Raw genomic sequence first — 25537 nt, 5'->3', positions numbered from 1 at the left:
ACAGGATATGGAGTCTCTTGCAATGAGAGACATATTTGGTGCTTGTGGCCAGCTGGAGACAATCTGAGAAACAAATCCATCTCTGACTCCATTTAGAAATGCAAGTGATTATCTGGAGAATTTTAATGCCTGGCTTTTATAATTTACTTAAATTTAGATATGGAAAGTACCTATTAAATATTTTCACTTAGGAAATTGAGTTAGCTTTTACAGGGACAGACAAGTACCTACAAAAAAAATGGAAGAGGTTTATTTTAATGTACAGTTGTCCAGACTACCTCATTGTGGGTACAATGAAAGATGTTAGAATCATTATATTTTGCACAAGAAAGACTAAAACATGCTTATAATTGTCCTTATTTTTGTTGTTGATTTGTCTTATAATTTTAAGCTACCATTTTTTTCTTAAATAATCTTCCTTATCCTAAATGAGTCATATTTGCTGCTTTCTATGTGTCTGGAGATATACATATATGTAATTTTACTCTAGCACAGAATCTATTAATGAATTAGAATCTAATAACTGCATGGCATTCAGATGAGTCCACAACCTTTTACTTGCTCTCCTGAGAGAACTCAGTGGGAATGTATATGGAGAAAAGTGGTATAAGGAAAGACAAGTATCAGATTCATTTTTAAATTGCCTAGTAATCATAGCCTAAATTTGTACCAAATATGAACTAATTAAAATACCAAAATTGACATAGGTGAAAATAGAAAAAGTAAGGTGAACCTTCCTGGATATTTGTAACAGGGATGTTTACAAGTAGGGATAATAGCGGGCTAAGAATAATGTAAAATCTGCTAGAAACATTGATAATGAAAGTGCTGTTTGCCAAAGCTGGCAGCTGTAGAGGGTACCCAGTTTATTCCTTTGGGAATCTGGGTGCCCTAGATCCATCCCACCAGCTTTGCACCCCCAGTACCATGATGACAGTAGTCCTTGTAACCCATGCTCTTCCTGCCTAGGCAAACGTTAACTCACCAGACTACAGCTGTCACAGCTAATAGAAGACTATTGCTCCTTGAAGTTGAAAATGATCACATTTTAATTACCTTATACATCAGCATGGTGTAATTGTGATTTTGTTCTTCAAAGAGGGAGCATTTGTTAACTCTCCAAACACCAAAACCTGGCACAAACAACAAAATGAATTTGTTGTCTCTAAAAAAAAAAAAAAAAAAAGACCTGCAAACTCTTGATGCTGCCTGGTTTTACTTTCCGTAGATATTTACTGTGCACTTAATTACAGCCCACTTTTATGGATGGAGCAGTTGTTTATGTTGTGTACAAGGGCAGATCTGCTGCCAGTCAAATTCCCAAAGGGCTCGATACACGTAGAGAATAGGAGGAGCATCAGGAGCATTACAGATTGCAGCGAGCACATCTCATGTAAAAGTCAGAAGAGCAGAAAAGAGAGAACTTTAGAGGAGGGAACGAGAAAATGCGGTAACTGGGAGAAGAACATGCTGCTTGAGGAAGAAAAGCTATAAGCTGACAATCACATATTGAAGCATTACACAAGCAACATGTCACGGCCACCAGGAAGAAAGCAGGACAGCCAGAAAATAGTAAGATATTTTTGTGATGTGCAACTGAAATTGTGCATGGAGTAAAAATAAGCTATTATTGTATTGATGTGTTTTGTGCAGATGTGTTTCTGAATAGCTTGAAAGTACAGAAAGGATGTGGATGAGTCTGCCAGTATTAGAACAGAGGTTCTGGCAGCATTTATACCTACAGTGGGATGCTCTGGTGGACTGCCAACAAGCTGCCAGCTATTAATATGTGGCATTAAAAAATAAAAATAAAAATAAAAATAAAAATAAAAATAAAAATAAAAAAGGCAAACCCATAGGACTTGGAGTCTGATTTTGAGCAGTAATGCTAGTATTTGCTTTAGAAACATTCATATATCTCCAGCTGCCTGGAGACATGACATGAAATTATTTTCAGACAGTCCTTCAGTATGAATCCTGAAGCCAAAACTCTGTTCTTATTTTGGATAAAAGAAGCAATGCCAGCCTCGTCTCTGGCACATGAGCAGTTACAGGAAGAGTTGGTTCATCTGGGGCTGCAGCATACCTGGCACCTGCTGTGTGCCCCATAAATAACAGACCATGTCTTCTTTTGAGGTTTGTGTTGCATAAGCAGGGATCCTTCTTCATGCTCCTAATGTGACAGTTTTTCATGCACAAGGAGTGCACTGTGATAGGATCTCAACATGTGGCTTTAAGGCTGAAATCTGAATCTTGAGAAGACAATGGTAAAACTGTACCACTTGTCTTTAAATGTTGGCTTTGACCATTGATCATTTAGCACAGATTTACATCAATTAGAAGTTATGTAGACTTCCATTTATTTTTTTTTCCTCTTCACTTCATCTTAATATTGTCCTAAAGCTCAGGCAGTTATTTTAAGCATGCAGAATTTTCCCAGGACGACTTCTTTAGCTGCATGTTCATAAAAAGGAGTATTTTGTGCCATTAAAGATATCAATTATTGTTCTTCTTGTTCTCTGCAAGTGGTATTTAAAATATGAAAAAATCAGATAGGAAAATTCAGTTTGGAGGACACTACTTTTAATCATTTGTTCTGAGACATATGCTTTAACCTTACTACTTAGCATCTTCTCCCAGAAAGTGGATGTTTTGCTCTGTTTTAAATCACCTGCAACATGAAATGAGTCAACTCATCCTGAATGATGCCAGTTCTTTATGCTTCAAAATTCCTTTCAGTGAGAACTAGTCACCACAGTGGCATAGGGCATTAGCCATAGTGTTTCTAAAAGTAAGAATTCTCTCATCAACAAACACAATTTTGTCTCAGCCAATACACTTTGCAAAGGTCTGGATAACAAAATCAGTTTTAATAGCAATAAATAAACAATTAGTTCAAAAGTCAGCAGGATTAGTGAAAACTCCTTTTTAATTAAATGTAGTTCCAGGACTATATACACTCTCTTAACAAAGGTCACAGTACCCTCCACAGTTCTGGTTCCCCACTGAGATGTCTTCAGTCACCAAGACCATTCTGCAGTCACATGCTCCTATCCACATTGCTTTTCTCATACGACATTCATATGATGGTTATCTCATTTCTCTTCCCCACTATACCTTCAGTTCTCTTCTGCACCCCCATCTTAGTGACAACAACTGTACCATCAGTTGTCACCAACATCCTGTCATCTCCAGAGCCACCAATTTCCTTAGTATGTAATGATTCTTCATATGTGTATACCTCCATGAAGTGTGGTTGAGATTATATGGTGAAGTCAGTAGCTTTTAGGAAAAACCTGATAGAATGACAGTGGGATCATGTAAACCTCACGTCCTTAGGTGATCTGACTCTAAGCTCAGATTCTTGATGTTTCAGGTCAGGAAGCAGCATGAGGGTGAACAAAGACGGACAGAGGTAGCTGTTAGATGGGGCAGTGAGAGTGGCAGTTGACAGAAGCAGAGGTAGTTGCCAGGGCTTGCACTAGGGACTGTGAAGTGCTCAGTGATGGAATCAGGAGAAGGGTGGTGCTGTTTGTACCCCACTGGAGGTGGTGAGTACTGGGACCCCCTGCCAGCCATCTTTCTGTTCTTGCCCCCATGAAACCATCGTATTTGCCAAGGGTGAGCTGGTACAGTGAGCTCTCCAGATCAGGATTTCTACACCTTAGATTACATTCACAATGTGTCCCCACATTGGGAATGACTGATCTAAATGTCTTATGGATTTATTATAACATATTGCATAAAGTGAGGTACATTTGCTTTTGCTACAGAAATCACTTAGAAATACTATGTGCTAAAGGAGAGTGTGTAGTGGAAAAAAAAATATTCTTATGGAAAACTTCAGTGTTCATGGTCATTACACACTGCTAATACTAAGTTTCTTCAGAATTTATTTTAGTTTAAAATTTCTAACTGTCTAGAAATATTTTACCATAAATACAAAAGAGCAATACAGAAATAAGGCCACAGTAGTTTAAAAAAAAAAAAAGCAACAGTACTGTGTTAGAATAGAAAATGTTTGCATCTAAAAGTATAATCATGACACACCTGTATACATATAACAAACTGAAGAGAGGTTAAGTTGCTAGTAAGGAAAAGAAAACATAAGTAATTGTAGAAAAGTGATAGCAAAAACAAAGTGAATGTCTAACTGGGCACTTAACTGCATTTTTTCCTTTATCTTTAGTTCTGAAACTCTAAACAGGCTTAGGAAAGACATGGACACAAAGTTTCTAAGACTGGAGTCTGCTCAGAAACAGAGACCTAAGTGCTTAGAGAGCTGTAGGGTCAAAGAAAGAATGAGTTTTGATATGAGTTGGGGGCAATGGAGAAGGTCCAGAAGGCTCTAATACAATGTACCTATTTCTGAAAATGGAAAATTTGGTGGGTGACAAAGGTCTCCACTGAAAAAGAAATATAAGAATATAATGTAATTAAAGTTAACTTACTTTATGGGAAAAAAATACTGTGTCAAATAAATAGCTTCTTTCTCCAACATATTGAAAGAGTGGTCAATAATGCACTTTTATTATTATACTTTGCTTAGGTTTCTCTAAGGCATTTGTCTTGTTACAACACAGACTTTTTGTTGAGAGTAGAACAATACAGAACCTGTACAACATCCACTTACTGCATTAAGAACTTGTTAATGAGAAATTGGCAAATTGTCCAATGCTATTGTAAACAGGAGTTATCACCATGGTGAGTTTATGATAACACTCCATGCTACTTAACATTTTAAACAGTGACATTAAAATGGAAAAAATTAGTAAACTCCAAGCTGTTGATGCAACGGGGGCAGGAAAAGGTCTCTCCACCAAGCCATTCTTCCTGTTCTATGTTTTCATTGGCATTTACTATTATTTTTCCACTGACTATAAACAAAAAGCACCTCCAGCCTGCCCACATGCCACAAGCCTGTAGCACTTCCTTGAATTTATTCCTGTCCAAGAATTTAATGAGTGCCAACCTAATCTCTTAGGCCTAAAGGGCAGCTGCTACTCCTGCTAAATACAATCAGTTCTGCAGTGCCATGGAGGTGATCTGGCAGGATCCTGCCCTAGGGGAAGGAGGGAAAGAAGTTTCCCGATATAACGACATAAAACTGGTAGAGAGTGTCCAAAGGAGGGCTACAAATATGGCAAAAGGTAGAGAGGGAAAGACATAGAATCATAGAATCATAGAATCATAGAATATCCTGAGTTGGAAGGGACCCTTAAGGATCATCAAGTCCAACTCTTGACACCGCACAGGTCTACCCAAAAGTTCAGACCATGTGACTAAGTGCACAGTCCAATCTCTTCTTAAATTCAGACAGGCTCGGTGCAGTGACCGCTTCCCTGGGGAGCCTGTTCCAGTGTGCAACCACCCTCTCTGTGAAGAACCCCCTCCTGACGTCAAGCCTAAATTTCCCCTGCCTCAGCTTAACCCTGTTCCCGTGGGTCCTGTCACTGGTGTTAATGGAGAAAAGGTCTCCTGCCTCTCGACATCCCCTTACGAGGAATGTGAGGAGCCGCTGGGTTCCTTTGGTTTGCTCAGCCCAGAGCAGAGCAGGCTGAGGGGACGCCTCATGGCAGCCTGCAGCTCCCTCACAAGGGGAGCAGAGGGGCAGGTGCTGAGCTCTGCTCTCTGGGGACAGTGACAGGACCCGAGGGAACGGCATGGAGCTAGGACAGGGGAGGGTCAGGGAAAGGTTCTGCACCCAGAGGGTGGTTGGGCATCGGTACTGGCTCCCCAGGGCAGTGGCCATGGCCCCTGACCTGCCAGAGTTCAAGAAGTATCTGGATAATGCTCTCAGACATGTGGTCTGGTTTTTAGGTGGTCCTGAGTTGATCCAGGAGTTGGACTTGATGATGCTCTTGTGTCCCTTCCAATGTAGGGTACTTTATAATTCAATGATTACTTGTAATGACTGGTAAAGAAGGGGAAATGTCAATATGACAATGTGACTGATTCTTTTTTGCTTTGCTCATTGTTACTCTTTACACTTGTGCTGAATTATAGATTGTTTTCATTATTCTGAGCTAATATTCTTTAATCTTTTTTTGTTTGTTTGTTTGTTTGTTTTTTGCAGTGGGGGACAACTGATGATCTGAATCAAATCAATCATACCTTTGTGAAAGAATTGGAATTTCACTGTATATACTGTTCCTATTATAGAGGGGCTAATAGTTAATTGCATCATTTATTCTTCCTGCAGTTAAATGCCTATCATTAATTTTGGGTGGCATTTTACAGCATTTATCAATTCAGCATTCATATGTACTGTTGCAGGGCACAGGAATGTATCTGATGAAAGTAGCTGTATCCCAACAAATGGCATTTCTGACTACCAAAAATCCCTGTGCAGAAACTAAAGTGATGATTAAATCAGGCTCTGTCACACTTAATCGTGGATTTCAGTGATTACATGTCAATGGACAGAAGCTTCTTTATTAATGTAAATGGTATTTTTTTTTTTTACTTTTAATACAGTAGCAACTCAACACCATGAAAACATTTAATTATAATTTATTTCATTTTTGATTTCCATCTTTTTCTGGCAGAGCAGAGAACTTTTTGTGCTCACGTATGGGGCTTTGGTAGCCCAGCTGTGTAAGGATTATGAAAAAGATGAAGATGTCAACACCTGTTTAGATAGAATGTAAGTACTACATTAAATATACAGCTTCATTGATAATGCTATTTGTCTACCTGTATATTACCTATATGTGTATTTGTCTCTTAAATTTATGACTTCCAGCACTGTCAAGGATTACAGAGATAAGGGGGTAAGGCTTGATATTCTGTAAGCAGAAATAACATTAATTTGTGAATTATGATGAGCAATTAACCTTTGAATTCTCAGAAGAAAGGTGTCAGGATTGTTTTGATTGTTTACCTGTATTCCTTGTTAATACTTTGTTGAGCTAGTTAATAAGATAGACATAAATTTCATCTCCTATTTTCATGTACTTATTTCCAACTTCCTTGTAAACTCTCCTCTTCTGTCTTTCATATCTATGTTATTTCAATCTTCTCAAGCTTTTTACTTCTCACAGGTGTTTCCCAGGTATAACATGCATTTGTGTGCCTACTGTCCACGTGGCCTTCCCAGGGCTTCCCCTCATCTAGCAGGACTACGGTTTGTGACTTGGATGCTAAGAAGTAATCACACTACCAGGGTCCTTCTGTAGTCAACAATCTTCCTTAAGGGTGCAGTTCAGGTGTTTCACTTGGGCACTTTCAATTGGCCTCTGCCCATGGATCTGTTTTCCTCAACTAAGGGCCAGCAGGCCTCTCATCTTTAAAAAGACCATACAGCAGTGAGTGACAGCACAAATGGTCAATGAGAAACTTTTTGTTTTGTTTTGTGTTTTCTTTTTTTTTTTTTTTTTTTTTTATATACAGATAACCACTTTGGAAAATGAAGATCCTATGTAGGAACATGCCATCTTTACTAAGATTCCTAGTCACTATCACAGGTGAAATAGTATCACAGAAAATTAGTAAGAAAGAAATTTTGAACTGGTTAACAAGAAGGTATAGTAAGATGCTACTCAGAAGAGGAGAGCTCAGACATGCCAAGGATTTACAACAATCAAGCTAGACAGAATACCTAAACACTTTACTCTTAATCTGAAAACTTGCAAATGAGTTATAGTCCAATAGCTATAGATGGAAGCAAGTAAAAATCATTGATTTGAAAGATAAAGTAATTTATTCACAACTAAAAAAGGGCAATATCCCTCCAATTTTTATTTGATATTAATACCTCATTCAGCTCTGATGAAAATAATGAAAAAAAAAAAAAAGAACAATAAAAATAGACTTGTATCTGATGCTATGGTATCAATTAGGAAAGGGTAGTTTTGGAATATGTGGAGACATATTTTGCTCTTTGTGGTTTTGTTATTATAGCTGTTTCTATAAGATCTTTTTGTTTTTCTCAATAAGAAAAAGACTCGATAAAATATTGATAGTTTTCATTGAAACAATATGATCAGCTTTACTTCTGTGATGATAAAAGGAGCCCATCTTGAGGAAGAAACAGATTAGCAGATATTCTATTCTGATCTCTCTAGATAGGTATATACATAGATAATCTGTTGTGAGATGGGTGTTTTTCACCACATAGTTGCCAAGTATCAGCTTGCCAATTTATTATTGTTTTGACTTTGCAAATCTAAGGCATAAAAATTGAAAAGGATCTTGTGCATCACTAATGCATACCTTGCTAACTGCTGATGACATTTACCAACATTATTGATATTGATACTTAGGCAATAAATAAATATTTCATCATTTTCTGATGCATGAGATTCTACAGCTTCAAACCTCATGCTGCCAAGAACACTTTCTGTCTTGTCATCACATTGAACATCAGATCACTTTTTGGCTTTTTGTCAAAGACATGGTAAAAAATCACTAAGAAACTCCATTGACTGCAGCCTTCCTTGCAGAAGGTTTAAGGCCTCTGACAAACAGGCAGAAACTAAGAATATCCATGCATATGGACATGAAAAATTCCCTTAAAACATTTCAGAGTTGGTTCACATTCTTTCATAAGGTTTCTGTCCATCTCATAAACTTTCCTTTTTATTTCAAATTTTCCTTTTTATTTCAAAAAAATAAAAAATAAAAATAATGCTCGGAGCAATACAGGCATAGTTATTGTGCATACTGTGTTGTTACTGACCCTTTTATTTACATGAGAGCTAGAAATAAGTACTTGTTTGATGAAAATTTTCATTAACTTTCATTCTTTTTTACTTCATTTCTCTGAATTTGTAGTATTTTAAATACAAATAAAGGTGGTGGTACATTGACAACTTCTGGATTTGTTCTGCAGCTGTTAGATGGAGGGAGATAACATATTAGTGAAAAGGTAAAGAGGGAATTGTGGAGGAAAAGCAAAGAAGGAGGTGAAAGGATAAGAGGATAAAGTGAAGGAGATAAGGTGTGTATCCCTTTCTTGTGAATTTGCCTGACTCCAGAACTCTGCAGTGAGGGTGCCCAGAAGTCCATGCCAACCCAGAGATGAGTGCTGTGATTTCCTTGGTGTGAGATGAATTCTGGGGATCACATAGGAAAGGAGAAAATCCTGTCCTGTGTAGTCCTATCCTATTTTCAGTGACAAAACAGTATTAATCAGCCTTCATTTGTGTACTATTTATATGGCTTTATATATTACAGTCATATATCTGCTATCTCATATTTGTTTATATATGTAAATATAAATATATGCATGTGTATATAGTCATAATTCTTATGATGTTTGCTGGGAATATCATGCTTAAAGGAGTATGGTTCTTTATATGACTACATGAACTACATCCTACTGTGCTGCAAAACGTGGTAGAAATAAGAATCTAGACCACAAAAATCTGATGTCCTCAAAACCATTCCTTCAGAAACATGCACATGGTTTGCTGAGAAAGCACAAGAGAAAGATTTGGGAGATAGTAGGTGTGAAAAAATTACTTTTTTGAATGTTAATGTTCTTTGTTTTCCCCCTAGGGGATATGCCATTGGCATAAGGCTGATCGACGATTTTTTAGCTCGTTCATCTGTGAAACGGTGTCGCAGTTATTCTGAAACCGCAGACATGATTGCACAGGTAAATAAGATTTACATTCTGTAGAACTTTGTCACCTTCAATGGTCTTAGCTTTTCCCTCCTCCTCCATCAATTTGTTCCAGAACAGTTATCTGCATTTCTTGCTATATCATGGTTGTCTTAACAACAACAACAAAAAAGCTGTTCTCCACAACCAAACCCATGCTTCCTTGGGTGAAATATAGCCTTTTCCTTATTTACATTCTCACATCAATCAGTAGCTCATACAGGTTCTCCTTGAGAGGAAATACCAGTTCCTAAAACACCAAAACATAGCATAAAAATTTGATGCTTAATGAGATGAGAATCTTGCAGTTGGTTTTGATAAACCCACAATGGCAAGTTTAAAATAAAGAATCATCAGAAACACAGAACTGCTTCACATGGGTAATAGTTTTGTATCTGAGTTGAGGACACACACAACAAAGTGAGAGCTGTGAAAGGGTGCTGACTCTTGATCTAAACTTAAAGTCATTTAACTTCAAATTAAAGTCATAACTTCAAATTATTCATTAAATAACTTCAAATTATTATTACACCCCCCCCCCCCTTTGTTTTATTATTGTCTAGGAACGTAAATGGCTTAAGTATCTCATATAGATTCTTAAAATTCGATATTATTCCTGCCATCTGAACTCTCTTCAGCATTTCCTTATTATCTCAGACATTTTTTAACCTTGGAATGGTAATACTAGGAAGAAGCTGCAGGATTTTCTGCAAAAGCAAGACTCAGCAACGGAAGAGAAGTAACTTAAGAAAGGAAAATGAGAAACATTTCTCTCACTCTTCACCAATCTAACAATAAACCAAAAGAAAAAATAATAATTGTGGGTACTTCCTCCCTTTTTGATGGAAAAATTCCTTTTGAGTAGTCTTTCGCAATACTGCCATCAAGTAAAGATCTAGGAGAAAATTTAGGAGCAATAATGAAGTTCTAAAGACATAGCTTTGACCCCAGGGGCAACCCTATGGAAAACTTGAAGAGAAATCCCTAGGATGTCTAGCCCTTCTAGACAGCAGAGACACTGTAAAGGAGGTGGTAGTTTGTGGATATGAAGTTGGCTCAGACTGATACCCACTCAGATCATTGTGAATGATTCATTTTGTCCTTTATGATTTTCATCTATGAAATGTTGTCAGTGAAGATATGCCTGAGCTTTCCCAATGGTAAAAGTTAACTGCACTTTATAACAAAGAACTCTTTGCTAGGTGGTCATTTGCTTTAAGTGGAGAGATTAAGGAATCAGTTAATATACCAGAGGTTTGTTTAGAGGGGATTGTTTTGGAAGACAAAAGTATGTCTGGCGTACTTTTTGAGAATTACTTAAGAATTACCAGCAGCATCAGCTAAATATGATGTTGACTACAGAGCTGGGAAACACCAGGCTATTTGTACAGTCTATACAGTATAAACACCAGCCTGTCAATACTAAGGCAGCAATGTATGCTAGTAGCACAGGCGTATCTTATGTCTAAGTGATTCTGGCTGGTACCAGGTGTGATCCTGCTCACATTCATCACACCGTGTCAGAAATACTTAAGTTACATCTAACTGAAGTGGTGGGACAGAAGTAGTATTATCATTCCAAAATACTTGTCTATGATGGCTGTCATAGAAATAAAGGGCCTCTCTGCATTTCCTGTTGCAAGTATAGCTATAAAGTAATTCACTGCACATGCACACATGTAAAAGACACACACACCATAATCTGCCAAAGTTTCAAGCAGAAACCAGTTACATTACAAAAAGCTAGTCATATTCAGCTAGCTCATAAAAGAGTAGAAACTACATTTTGTGCTGAAGCAAAGCGTGCTTTGGAGCCTCAAATCAGAATAATGTATAACAAAACCTGTCCTTAGCAGGAGCTGATGCAGGGTAGAGGATCCACTGGTGGTAGTGAGGTCAGCTGAATGAAAAACATAAGGGAAACAGCATTTCAATCACTGTGTTAAAACGTGCTGTCTCATTAGAAGAATGATGCCAGGCTGCAAAAACACCTTACTGTTCTATTTCATGTTCTTCTTCAGATGGCGTATGTTCTTTGTTTTCTCTGCATTTTCATATATATGCCAGGTTTCTGGTTTGCTGAGTCTTGAATTTCCTCGTGGTTTCCTTATATACAGTTGCTGTAGTATAGCTGAACCATCATTGTCCAGTACAGGAAATCCAACAACAAAATACAGTGAGAAGTTAACCATCCAAATAAGAAAAAAGATACCATTTCCCTTTTGCTACAGGCTGGACATCAAAATACACTTACTGAGAGAAATCATATTACTCAGAAAGATTGGAAAAGACTTTAAAGCAGAAAGTCTTTTGAAAATTCTGTTTTCAGCAAACTAGAAGAGGAGTTCTGTGGAAGTATATTCTTTCTGAGACAAAATATGATATGGAAAATGTTTTCATGTGCCTTTGCCAAGCATTTGTGAAGCAGTCTTCAAGAGCATTTGTCTGATGCATATGCCTATGAAATATATGCAAAATGACCCAGGGAGTAACTGCAAATACACTGTTGAAGTTGCTGGTTCAAAATTACACAACTTTTTACATGACCTCTTTAACTCTTCAGTAGCAGAGTTCTCAACAAGGAGAAAAAAAAAATAAAAAGTTTAAATACTTCATTGCACTAACTCTTAAACAGAAATCTGTTTGAAAATGACTGTGTAGAGTAAGACTGGTTAAAAGGTTAAAATAATTAAGACAGTTAAGCAGCTAAAGTAGTTAAAGCCAACCATCTTGTACACATAGCTGTTATCCTGCAGTTCTTTGGAAAAAGACGAAGTGCAAAGACGAAGTCTGCAAGGTCATGCTGTGGGTGTTTGGTGGAGAATATTTCAGTGTAAATGGAAAGAGATGAAGCAAAGGAAAAAGCAGGAGTATAAAGCCAGCTTGCTATACTGAGAAATAAATAGTGGAGGAAAGCTGTACCTAAGGCAGTCATTTTCTGTGATCCAGTGACTCAGACTGCAGAGCCTGGGGTTTACTGCTAGTTTACATGGGACTGAAGGAGGGCCAACATAGTTTGGTGATGAGCCAGAGCCCTTCTACACTGAGTTCCCATGGTGTCCCCTGACTCTGCGTGTTCATGCTGTGATTTTGCATGGTTACAGTAGGGACAGAATGAAAAAAGACAAAACAGGCCATGTAAAACAGGCTTTCTGCTAACTGGCAAAGTGGTATAAGAGAATGGAAACCATCTGAGAACAAAGCTCAGCTGAAGAAATATCATCCAACACTGAATTCAGAGTTTGGGTCAGGGTATAAGTGAGAACTACTTTTCATACAATCAGAAAATCATATGAAACAAGGGTGATAATTTTACACTATAGACCTGAAAAAATCAAAGTTTTACTTCAGTCCCTCCTCAAAAGATTCCAAGCATCACTGATCTGATTAAAAAAAAAAAAAAAAGATGCAAAAAATTAACCAAAGAACTCAACATTTATATTTAATCTTAGATCTTCTAGTATCCTAGACCTAGAAGCTTTCATAGCACAATGCCATCATGTCCCAGGAGGGGTTTGTGTGTGATACAGATGGCAGCAGCCAGACAATACCCATGAAAGTCTGACAGAAGCTGACAGAGTTCACAAAGCTGGTAAATGTTGTTTTACAGATCTCACCAGTGAGCGGGAAATGCAGATTGCTGTGCTAAGTGGCAAGCAGTAAACTGAGACATGAAATGCTGCACTGTAAAGAGTAAAGGATAGTTTGTGAGTACATGGGATCAAGAATACATGACAAGGCCTTTGAAGTATTTTATTCTTCCCAAACACTGACTGGAAAAGTACTAAGAATTAAAAGTATGCCAGCAAAAAAGTTATTTTGGCTGCCCTCCCCCATCTAAGTAGATGAAGTAATCTCCTTGATTAATCTTCTTGTTATATCATCTGATTTTATGGTTTTATTTTTTTTTAACAGTGTCAGTTACTTTGCACCATTACTTGTATATACAACATTCTGTAGAGATGTATATACTACTGGGAACTCTTCACTACAGGGACTGATAAGTTAGTGGATTCCCAACTGTTTCAGTAGTTGTAGAATGCATCTGATCACCGTCAAAATGTCACCGAATTTTAGTCTTGCTGCTGGAGAAACAAAGGCTGCTGGATGAGAATCTGAAAAAGGGCAATCTCATGTTTTTATTTGTTTAGTGCAGAGATTTCTTGTTTGACATTAAGCAACACATAATCTCATAAAACAGCAAGTCACATTTTCAAAAGAAAGACAGCTGTGCTTTTTTGCTTTTTATGGGTTCATTTTAATGGCTGGCTATGTATGTGTCTAAACAGATATTCTTTTTTTATTCCATTTCATAAAAATAGCAATGAGGCAAATTTATGGATGCAAGTTTCAAAATGGTTCATTCATTTTAATTCCCTTTTTTGGAGTCCTGAAGAAAGATCGCAAGGTCTTTGTTTTACCCTCAGAGAAGTTGTACATGGTACAACTTTAAAGGAATTTCTCTCCAGTCACAAGCTGGTTTCCAAAAAACAATTTCATTTCTTATCTATTCAATGAATAATTTATGTATGTGCTTAAATTACTTACGAGAGTGAGACCTTTTAACAATTTGCACTTTATAGCTTTTTAATGTTGTCTTAATTTGGTGCACTATTGCACTGCAAGCTGGCTACTGGTTTTGCATAGTTTCCTTGCAAGTTCTCTTTAACACCGGAAATTTTAACAATAGGATTTTGAAAGATTCGTCATAACATAATGCAAAACACAGATGAAATTAAATCAAAAGCACATGAGGGCCTAGCACATTTAACCAGTTACTGTCTTGTAAGAAAGACCTGGAGTTTGACAGAGGGGCAGATGTGTACAAGGAGTGTTAAAAGTACTTAGTTGAGAAAACTGGTTTCTCACTGAGGGGAAGAAATAAGTAAACTGAGGTAAAGAACACGGAGTAGAATTGAACAGACATTACCTGTTTATTTGTTCATTCATATTTGATTGGCATCAGAGTTAATGCAAAATCTATTTCCTAAGAGAAAATGTTTATTCCTTTTTTTTCTTTTTTCTTTTTTTTTTGATCACTTTGTTTTGGATCGTGTTGAAAATGAGCTGCTGTGGTAGCTACTGAACTTTAATTCATGGACAATGCTGATACAAAACAGCTTTTATAATAGCTGCTTGAGGGACAGAGTTAAATCTGCCAAAATCAGATTCTAGCTGAAAAAAATAGGGTCAAGCTGGGTTTTATTTCTGTCTGTTTTGATAGAAGTATTCCAGGAACCGCATGGCAATTGCATTAAATCACAGACGTTTTGGAAAGACAACACAGTTAGAATAACAGAGCCCTGGGAACAAGCATCAGCAAGGGCTGAGGCGCCTATCAGGCACATACTGCAGCACTCAGCACTCAGCAGCTGCTCTTCAAGGTAAAGACCAGACTGTGAGGCACAAGGAAAAGGGGGTACAGGAGAAACAGCTCCCTGTAGCTGGCTGGGCAGAAATGCTAGCTCTGTTTCATGCCATGGGGCCGCTGAGTGCAGCCTGTCCCCCAGCAGCCCAGTCTGGAGGACTGGTAGCCACAATCAGCACCTCCTGGTGCTCTCACCAGTCATCTGGTAAGGGGGAGGAGAAGACAGTAGATCCCAGTTGTGTCATTCCATGAGAAATAAGAAGGCCAGGCTGGGAAGCACTCGCACTTCATATATTTCTGACTACTCAGATGCAGAGCTTTGAGCACTCTCCTGAAGAAGAAAAGGTTGCCAAAGCCAGAGGTGGGACCCCTCAGTCCTCCTACCTTGTCTTGTTCTGCCACATACACTTTTACCTTTGTGTCCCAGCTGTTATAGGACAGTGAAGTCCTCATCCTTACATCAGCCCATTTGTTTCACATACCTATTGATGATCTCCTTAACCTACTTAGTGTCCTCCCTTTTGCATTCCAAGTTGCTTTGGTTTTATGTGGTACCAGTGAGGAGGGAGGTGTAGAGATAAGGCAAAGGAAGTAAAGTAGTAGCCCTGGATTTTCTTTCAGGAGGTGTGGGGTAGAAACCTGCATGGACTGGAGGGTATTTAGTCTTCCCTTATAAACTGCATGTGATAAACATTCTCATCTTCTGCATCAAAGCTTAATACAATGTATCCGAATGGCTGAGCCTCTGGGGTCAGCCTGAAAGCTCCGTGTTTTGGCTAATTTGTCACAGAACACAACTATTGCTCTTGGAGATTGGGCAGAACCCAGAGCTTCCTCCTTCATTGCCTGGCTACTTACCATTGCAATTCTCTGTACAAACGTGTGCTGGAAACCAGAAAAAAGCACTCCTGTTCCTGCCTGGGAGTTGTGTAGTTGTAGAGATGCACGTGTAAATGGATGAAGCAGTGTGGAGATGGCAGTACCATATACCCAGCACTGCAAGTAGTAGCTCCCTCTGGGAAGCCACCGAAAAACACTTTTAGTAGGGATTTAATTTGGGAATTGTACTTTATTATTTTAATAAACATTCTGGCAAGTAGAAAACTGATTATATGAATGTCAGAAAAAATAGGTAAAGACAGCAAATCAAAGGGAATGTGAAATTGTTACACAGACAAAGATTAGGTTGTAATCATTTTTCTGGTTGAGATCAGAAGATCCATGATATGGGCTTTTACGAAGAACATCCTTCCAGTCTGTTGTAATCACACAGCCCATTGTGTTCAGAGCTTCCCACATACTCTGGCCATTTGCTACCATGAACTTAGCAAAGCGAAATGCCGCAGTTCTGTGACCACCTGCAGGTCTGACTTACTGGTGTCAGACATGCCTGCTGTTGGAACTTTTATGCTGGCAATGTGGCCTCTCTGCTTTCCGTTGCAACAGGTACATTTAGGCATACAACATGGTCCAAGTCTGCTGCGAAGTGGGGCAGCCAGGATAAAAAGCAATATAACATTTGCTCAGAGACCACAAAATCTTCTAAAAGCACAGAAAAAATAAATAAATCTAAGCAGATAGTGGAAACAGCTCTTGGATTTTGTATTTTTAAAATGTAATGGTCTGTAAATGCAGATAGTTGTGACATTGTTAGTTAGTCTTTTTTTTTTTTTTTTTTTTTTTTTTTTTTTTTTTTTTTTTCTTTTTGAAAAGAGCCAGGCAAAGTATACCGGTTTGTTGATAAGAGTCTGATTCAACCTGTGCAAAGATATGATTCTTTGCAGGCTCAGGGAGATTGGCAGAAAAATGCTGCATAAAAGCCTACCCAGTAACCCCGGGGAAAGAAACTTGGCAGAAACTTTGTGCCTCTTTTACACAGCGTTTGCAAAGGCTCAGGCAACCCGTGCGAGAGCCACGTAGTGAACTCCACGTGCGTGAGCTGAAGCAGAGGGCTCAGGGGTGAGAGGCCTTTATCAGAAGTAGGGGCTGTGCTGCCACCCCACCTGCCTGGCCTGCTAGCCCCTCTTCTCCAGACACATTCTACATTCCCTAAGACACTAAAAAAAAAATTAAAATCAGCCCTCTGAAAAAATATTTTCTTGTCTTAAAATGTGAAGTTTTCTTCCAGGGCCTCTATTGTATGCTGGCTGCAGACCTGGTAAAAGCAATGCTAGGCAGCTCTGCAGGCTCCAGCCAGCATCTGAAATATGCTCCAGGGAGGAGCTTCGTACCAGTACAATGGGAAGCCTCCCAGGTTCTCCGTGGGAGAAGATAATGGCAAGTAGTCTCTAGAGACAAAATATGCATTTTAATGTGCATTTTAGTTATTGTAACAAAGCTTAAGCAGCTACTCTAGTTCTGTTTGAAAATACTATTATTATTATTATTATTATTATTATTAACAAAGACATACATGTAGAAAAATGAAACCATTTGGGAATCTCAAGTTATTTGTACCCAACACTTTGACTGCAAGATTTGTCCAAGAAATTACCTGACACCTCATTGTCAAGTGAGGTTTCTCCTCCATGTCTCAGAAAGGCATCTCAGGGACAAGAAGGCCAGGGCTGAACAATGAGGCCATCCATGGCATTTTAGGTGCAACAGGAGATCAAAGACATTGGGATGCATTCAGTGACTGAGTACCTTGGTACCACATAAAAAAATAATTAAAAAAAAAAATCACTGTGCCTGGAAGTGCATGGAAGCAATACCTTTACTTTCTGTGGACTGTCGGAAAGCCACACATGTATTATTTTATGCACATATTTTGAATAGTGTTACCTTATGACAGTCTTTTGATTTACATAGGACAGGTGTGCTATAAGGCCTTTTACATAGGATATTGTTTAAAACCTCCCATAAGTCATTATTCAATCCTCTTGGCTTTTGACCTGGAGCCAGTAACATTAGCAGAGCATGAGCCTGAAGTGCCAGTGAGGACTACAGTCTTTTCACTGTTGTGCAGAAGTAATTAAAAAAGACATAAATATAAAACTGGGAGGGAATGTGATCAAGAAGAAAGAGACCATTATGAAAAAATATAGATGAAATCAGCTGGAAGTATGCTATATTAGCAAGATATAAAAAGGCTGAAAATATATATGTTATCTATGGTATTTCCCTTCTGTCTACAAAGTCTAGTGTTGTCTCTCTTTCCTCATTGATTTCTTTCTGGCCTTCTTCAACTAGCCTGTGAATTGTGCTGTAATGCTGTTGGCTACTGCTGAAAGAATAGAGCTGGGAAGCATCTTCCCATGCCCGAAAAGCTGGCAGGGGAATAACCTCCGGTTTCTTGTTCTCAAAAAAGCACTTCAGGTTTCGCTCGCTCAGCTTGGTGGCATACAGCTGGAAAGTCTGCTCCAGTTGCTCCTTCTCCTTCTCGGCATACACCTTCCAGAACATCAGCTGGAGGTGGCTGACTTTTGACTGGCAGCTGGCACAGCAAGTGGTTAGCAGGGAGAGAAGGGCCATAGTCACTATCACACACCAGCCTAAAATCTGGGGGGGGAAAAAAAAAAAAGGAACAGGTGTCAGGTTAAAGTGGCCCAAGTAGAAATGCTGTTTAAATCAAATGTCCAACAGTGACTGCTCTTTGTACAAAGGGCCTGCTGCTCCTCTGGGGGACCTACTCCAGACATCACTTTCCAGTTTTCATTTGTTGCCTGCCATTAGTCTTAATGGGCCTGCCACACCTGGACCAAAGGAAGGGAGATGAAGTCAGGGCTAAGGCTTCTCCATATTGTCCATTTTGATGTCTCTTTATCAGGAAAGTGAAAGACAGTTGTTCTTTAGGTAGAACACCACAAAAAGTTGGCTTATACTAGAGACTGTCTAGCCACAGAGACAGGCTTTGTCTCAGTTTTTAAATGATCCTATTTATCAGGGAGTGTAGTGATAGGACAAGGAGTAATGGCTTTAAACTAAAAGAGGGAAGATTTAGAAATAAGGAAGAAATTTTTCATTCAGAGGGTGGTGAGACCCTGGTACAGGCTGCCCAGAGAAGCTGTGGATGCCCCATCCCTGGAAGTGTTCGAGGCCAGGCTGGATGTGGCTTTGGGCAACCTGGTCTGGTGGGAGGCATCCCTGCCCATGGCAGGGGGTTAGAACTGGGTGGTCTTTAAGGACCCTTCCAGGACAACCATTCTGTGATTCTGTAATGAAAGGAACTTGAATAACAATTGCTGAAGAGACCAGAGCAAATGCAATGGCAGGTTCAGGAACAGAGTATCTCAAATCAGACTTCAACCACAAGACCACCATGCACAAAGAAAAATCCAAGAGAAGTCTAACTGATCAGTCAAATAATGTTATGGCTGTATAGTGTAACTGTAAACAGATTGGACCTGAGAGCAGAAGTAGTGTCTTGATAATTTAAAGATGATTTGATGAGAATTTATTGAAAAAATCTAATGGTCCAGCATGTAGCATATTGAAATTGCTCACTGAATTTTGTAGCATAGGGGGAAAAGTGGACAAGTTGAATAAGATGTCATGATCACTAGTTGGTATAAGGGTTTCTATCTCCTGAAAGCATTCATAGAACACAGCAAGAATTAGATTTAAGACACAGTTATGAATTGTGAGCAACTATCAACCTTGATCAACCTGTGAGCAAGGGCTGAGAGTAGAAAAATGTGCTAGCAATTGTTTTTGTAGGATGTTCTCCTTTAAGAGGATCAGGGGTATGAATGCAAATTATTCATGCTGAGTACTGCTGGTCTAGCCAACAGCTTTACTCACTTACTCCACTGCAATGTGGACATAAAAAAATTAAATGAAATAAAATGATTTTTTTTTTTTTTTCAAATGGGGCAAAAATTCCAGTGTGGAACGGATCTTTTAGGTTTCAGAAACCCATATGAATTAGAACTGATTTGGTAGTGATAATATGCGGAGTGATGTTGGAAAAATAATGGCCAGTAAAAGTCTGTGTTTAGCTGATGGAACTATAGAAAGTTTCCTCAGGGAAATATGTGAAACCAGGAAGCCTAACAAACAATTGTTTTTAGGAACTGTTATGGAAGAATGGTTTCATGTTCTTTCATTCTCTGGTCACTTTGTACTAACTGTTGATATCTGTGGGTATTTGAGATATTGCTCTTTTTAGCAGCTTTTCACTCTTTTACAGCTTAGAGAATGAATGTATGTATTCCCATGCTATTCCCACTCTGAGCCTTTGGCCTTTCTATTTCTTTCTTCATTATTTCCGTCTTCACTATTTCCTATACATAAAACCTTAAGTCTTAGAACTATTTGTTGCTTCTTTCTAAATCTCTCAATTAAATTGCCTTGCCTGCACTGCAGTCTTTGTCTGCATTCCAGTCCTATTCGCCTGAGGACTTGAAAATAAAACCAGGTCTTGGGTAGGAAACAGTTCCAGATGGACACAATTGTCTGGCAAAAACTTGCTGGCTCCACAGAATGTTTCTTCTTCCTGCGCTTTGCTGACAATCATCTTTCCATCATTTTCTGTAACACTTTTTCTTTTTTCTTTTTTTCCTATGTTTTGATGTTTTTTTTTGTCTTAAAATTTATTTACATTACAAGGCAACAAACAGAACTGTAACATAAATATAGTAAAATGTTATCATTTTATCTTAGCCTTGCATATTCTGGTTTTATTTTAGTGTTTCTTCCTTCCTTCCTCCAAGAAGAAAAAAAACATGCTCTCTTCTGGCATCATAAACTTGAGAAATGCAAATAGAAACAAGTTAAATAAATAATGCATCACAAATCTGATTTCCCAGTATTTTCTCACTGCTACTGATGCAACATTTTTTTACAGTGTCAATAGTAGTATAAAAAAAAAAAAAAAAAAGAAACTGTGGTATGGATTTTTAGTTGAACAGACCCCTCTGGGTGACATCTGTTAATCTGGCTTCCTAAACAACTGAATAATGTTTTTCTCTTCAGAGCTGTCTTCTTTCAGAAAGATAGCTTTAAGTTACCTGGCCTTACTGATCCTGACTTCAGTGGGACCTCCCAGGAAACAAGTCATGGCTCAAGCTGAACAAAGAGATTGATTATTGTATTTGGCAGGACTGCATCATGCTAAAACTTGGTTTATGTAGAACCAACAGTTTTATTTTTGCACCTTCCACAGCAAGTAGTACAAACTCTATGATTCTCTTTATTTGTTTCTCTTACCTGTGACTGTGCCTGAAGAGTTAGCTTGAGTTCCTCACTCTCTGAAAAGGGCATGGTGCTTTTGCCACAGGCCACCTTGTGCAGCTCCTCAAAACACTTCACAGATTTGTTGTGGCAAATGGCATCTAAGTAGGCAGGATTTCTCAAGCCACTCAGGGCACATTCATAAAAAGTCCCATTGAGCAAAGCCACCGAAAGCCACATCACTGGTGCTACCAGAGCATTTAAAGTGATCTGTCCAAAGATGTAGAAGAAATGGCAGATATTCCCTTTGGGGAATATTTTTCTGGGGTTCACCCAGCAACCTGTGAAGAGCTTCCAGGTCTTGCTGTTCAAGAAATATCCAATGACCAGCAAAACAAAAGCTGGGGAGAAGAGAAATACTAAACCATACCTGAAGTTTTCATTGCTGCAGGGACATCTGAAAGCAACAAGAGAAAATACACGTTCGCTTCCCAGAGTCAGCAGAGCCATAAAACTGTAACCAATAGCAGTTCTCCGGTTTATAAAGAATTTCAGGATTGTTTGGAAACCATCCATGTCCGATGATACTCCCTGAAGAGGTAAAAATCAAAACACTTGTATCTTCAGCTGTTGGAGTCTGTAGCCGTGTATTAGGGGAGGGCTCTTCAAGGGAAGCACAGCCTGCTGCCAGCCTGGCTGCTTCAGCGCTGTCTAGATCCTGTAATGATGTCACTGTCTGTACAAATGCACACACATGGGGACCCCTCCGCGAGCAGGGCAGAAGAAAAGCACACAATGCCCTGTTATCAAATACATTTGCAGTCTCGGCAGTCTTATTCTTTTTTTTTTTTTTTTTTTTTTTTTTTTTGTCTCTAAATAGAGAGCAGAGTAAATGCACACACTCACCAGTTGCAGGAGTTCCTGAGCTGTGATTATCAAAGTTGCCAGCAATGTAGGGAAGGACCTAATATGGAGCTAATGGTCCCAGGGGAGCGTGACGCCACTGAAAGCACAAGTTATAACAATAAAACTGTTTTGTATGGTGCTGTAAGCAGAGGAACATCAAGAACAGAATAAGCAGCCTTACACTGTACTTCCCTGGAGTAACACGTAGCTCCAGATTTCTTTTTCTGGCTCCAGCTGAGTGCAGAAGAGACAAATCTAGTTTAGTCTCAAGCCTTTCTGCCCCTTAGCCCTATTTACCTTGAGCAAAGCTAATCTGCAGGATGGTGCATCCTATAATTAATTCTCTAGATTCAAAGGGCAGAGTTTCATGTAATCATAGGATGGCTTGGGTTGGAAGGGACCTTAAAGATAATCCAGTTCCAACCCCCCTGCCATAGGCAGGGACACCTCCCACCAGACCAGGTTGGCTAGGGCCTCATCCATCCTGGCCTTGAACACTTACCTCCAGGGATGGGGCATCCACAGCTTCTCTGGGCAACCTGTGCCAGTGCCTCACCACCCTCTCAGTGAAGAATTTCCTCCTAACATCTAATCTCAGTCTCCCCTCTTTTAGTTTAAAACCACCCCCCCTTTTCCTATCATTGTCTGCCTGAACAAAAAGTTGTTCTCCATCTTTTTAATGTCACCTTTAAGTATTGAAAAGCTGCAATGACATGATCCTGGAGTCTTCTCTTCTTCAGGCTGAATATCCCCAGCTCTCTCAGCTTGTCTTTGTAGGAGAGGTGCTCCTGCCCTCTGATCAACTTCACAGCCCTCCTCTGGACCTGCTCTAACAGCCTCACATCCCACATAGTGCTGGGGGCCCCAGACGTGGATGCAGCACTCCAAGTGGGACCTCACAAGGGCTGAGTAGAGGAGGACAATCCCTTCATTCGATCTGCTGGCCACTCCTGTGTTGATGCAGCCCAGGATGTAGTTGGCCTTCTGGGCTGCAAGCACATGCTGCTGATTCATGTCAAGCTTTTCATCCACCAGAAGCCCCAAGTCCTTCTCTGCAGGGCTGCTCTCCATGAGTTCTTTTCCCAGTCTGCACTCATGTCCGGATTGCCCCGACCCAGGTGCAGCACCTTGCAGCTGGTCTTTTTGAACCTCATTAGGTTCATATGGGCCCACTTTTCAAGCTTGTCCAGGTCCCTTAGGACAGCACCCCTTCCTCCTGGTGTGTTGACTATACCACTCAGCTTGGTTTCCTCCTTTTGCAGGTTGCTTTCAAGATGTACCTTGGGGTCACCCCCAGTGTGAGCTGCAGTAGTGCTGCAGGTAATGAATTCTCTTTAATCCTGGACAAAAACCCATTGGTGGACTTTGTGGAGGAGCTGCCAGCAGAACGAGCATCACTTTGCTATTGCAACCTTCTCTGTGGGGTGATTCGAGGTGCCTTGGAAATGGTAAGGAAGTGCTCATCTATTTTCTCTGATCTTTGCTAATGAGCAGAGACACAGGAAAGCAACACCACTTGCTCAGATAACTGAAGTAAGCTTAGTAGTGTTCAGCCCCCCTCTCTGATTAAATGTCTATATTGGCATAGGAAGGGCCAGGCTGATCCTGGATGCCAAGAAGCACACAGCTTAGCTCACTGAGCTCAGTCTCAGCTGCGCTCCTTTGGTGGCTGATGGAGCTGGGGAGTCAGCTAACACAAAGCAGCCAGAGCCAAGGGGTCATGCTGCACTTCTCATTTGATCCTTGATCCTGTATCATTTTCCTGCATAGACGTTACAGTAATAGCCATCCCTGTTTCTTTCCAAATGTATGAAGACAAATAAAGCATATTCGGGTCACAGCGATACAACTGCAGATCAGGCGAAAGAAAGAATCATGTGATGTTAAAACCCAAACATCAGAAGGGTATCAGATGGCATTTCAAATTTAATTTCTCAGAAATTTAAGTTCTCAGAACAAAGCAAAACACTGGAATCATGATTAACACATTATTCAAATTCCAGTGTACATAACCTTCCTTTTTATTAACTTACTTTGGAAAGATATTTTTAAAATTCTAGAAATCTGTTTCTTATGAAGCCTGTGAAAGAGGGTCCCCTTGTGGTGAGAGATAAGAAGATTGTCACAGTGGAGGGGAAAAAAAAAAAAAAAAAAAAAAAAAAAGGAGTATTTCTTTGCTTAGCTAATCAAACCTGCTTCTTTCCAGGTTCACTTAGCGGCAGAAGTGACCTTCCTGCAGGACAGGCTGAAGGGCGATGCTGTGACAGAAATAGGAATTACATTTTTAAGGAAGGCTGAAGACAGAAAGCACAGAAGAAATAAATGAAAGAAATATTGGGGGAAACCTTTGCTAAGTGATGTTTTGCACCTTTTGTTTCTGAAGATAACGTAGAGGGTAAAAATGTTTCCTTGAGTCAGCTGCACCACTCAGATGTTGGAAGGGTGAAGAGAGCTGGGAAGCAAACAAAAGGGCAGAGCAGGGGGAAAGCTATCTTACTTATCATGACACAGGTATCGATGCTAAAGATCAAAGAGGCCTTGCCCTTTCTTCTCACATAACCGTGCTCTTGAGCTCACTGGAAGTTTTACCTCAGTATTTAGTGCATGCCTGATACAAAATATTCAATCGGACAGCCTGCTATTTTTAGCTAAACATGACTATCTATTTCCATCTTGTCTGTTGGTGATTAAAAGCATGGCTGATAAGAGATGCATTATTTCCCTGTCTGATTGGGGTTCAGAATAATAAATCCTTTTGCTGTGACTACCAGATGTGGTTTCTCACTGTGAAGTGTATGCTTAGGTATGTGATGATTTGCCACTCACAGTTCTTTACATGAGGAATCCTTCTGCCTCTGATACCCAACAGACATGCAATTTGTCTGGTGTGGGATGTAGTGTGTTAGGGCTGTTTCCTCTGGGCTGGGGTGCCTTGTGTGTGCATCAGGCAATCATGGCAGTGCTGGTGTTGCTCCAAACTTTAGCTTTTGTGCCATTCCCACACTGGCCAGCTCTACAGGAGCACTGATCCTCTGACCACACTGAAAAAAGACATAGCATATTTGATATATAACCACCGTGGATCTGTACTTCAGTTAAGGAAACTTCAATAAAAGGTCAGTGATTGCCATACAACCAACTTGCTGGTCAGTGTGCGTGTTCTTACATGACCTTTGTCAACATCTTCCTCTTGGCAATGGACTTCTGTTATCACAACATGACAGAATTAGAGAAACACCATCCTCACAGGCACTTGGGTAACAGGAAAGGTTTAATGCTGTCTGGTGTAATGAAAGAAACCTGGGTATAGGCGGGAGAAAAACCCAGGTCCCAAATCCTCATGCAGTGCCCTACCCACAGAGCCAGCTCACTGCAGAGCTTTAAGAGAACAATTTTACACAGAGTAAAAATTAAGCTTTTCATTACTCACCCTTGGGCTCAGCCCAGTGTGTGGTAATTGCTACAATAAGTTACAGCATGTAACAACATGTTATAATGCACAACAAGTTCTCTAATTGCTTTTTTGTAAAAATTAATCTTAA

At 39.5% G+C, this 25537-nt stretch overlaps 2 protein-coding genes across 2 annotated transcripts; one reads left to right on the top strand and one right to left on the bottom strand.

Annotated features, from left to right (window-relative positions):
• The first annotated feature begins 1343 nt into the window (after positions 1 to 1343).
• TRAPPC3L (trafficking protein particle complex 3 like) lies at positions 1344 to 25134 on the top strand. Its single transcript, XM_032184322.1, has 5 exons — positions 1344 to 1572; positions 6549 to 6646; positions 9502 to 9601; positions 23258 to 23443; positions 24202 to 25134. Exons 1-5 carry the CDS (start codon positions 1531 to 1533, stop codon positions 24319 to 24321), a joined length of 546 nt encoding a protein of 181 aa, XP_032040213.1. The 5' UTR covers positions 1344 to 1530; the 3' UTR covers positions 24322 to 25134.
• Positions 15816 to 21745, bottom strand: CALHM5 (calcium homeostasis modulator family member 5). The gene is made up of 2 exons (XM_032184320.1): positions 21126 to 21745; positions 15816 to 18476 (listed from the first exon to the last, which is right to left on the bottom strand). The coding sequence occupies exons 1-2, from the start codon at positions 21663 to 21665 to the stop codon at positions 18087 to 18089; spliced, it is 930 nt and encodes a 309-aa protein (XP_032040211.1). The 5' UTR covers positions 21666 to 21745; the 3' UTR covers positions 15816 to 18086.
• Positions 25135 to 25537: the final 403 nt, after the last annotated feature.

The sequence above is a fragment of the Aythya fuligula genome, chromosome 3 (assembly GCF_009819795.1).
Source record: "Aythya fuligula isolate bAytFul2 chromosome 3, bAytFul2.pri, whole genome shotgun sequence".
Classification (NCBI taxonomy): domain Eukaryota; kingdom Metazoa; phylum Chordata; class Aves; order Anseriformes; family Anatidae; genus Aythya; species Aythya fuligula.
Note: the sequence above shows the minus strand (reverse complement) of the source record. Positions and strands in the feature narration are given on the sequence as shown.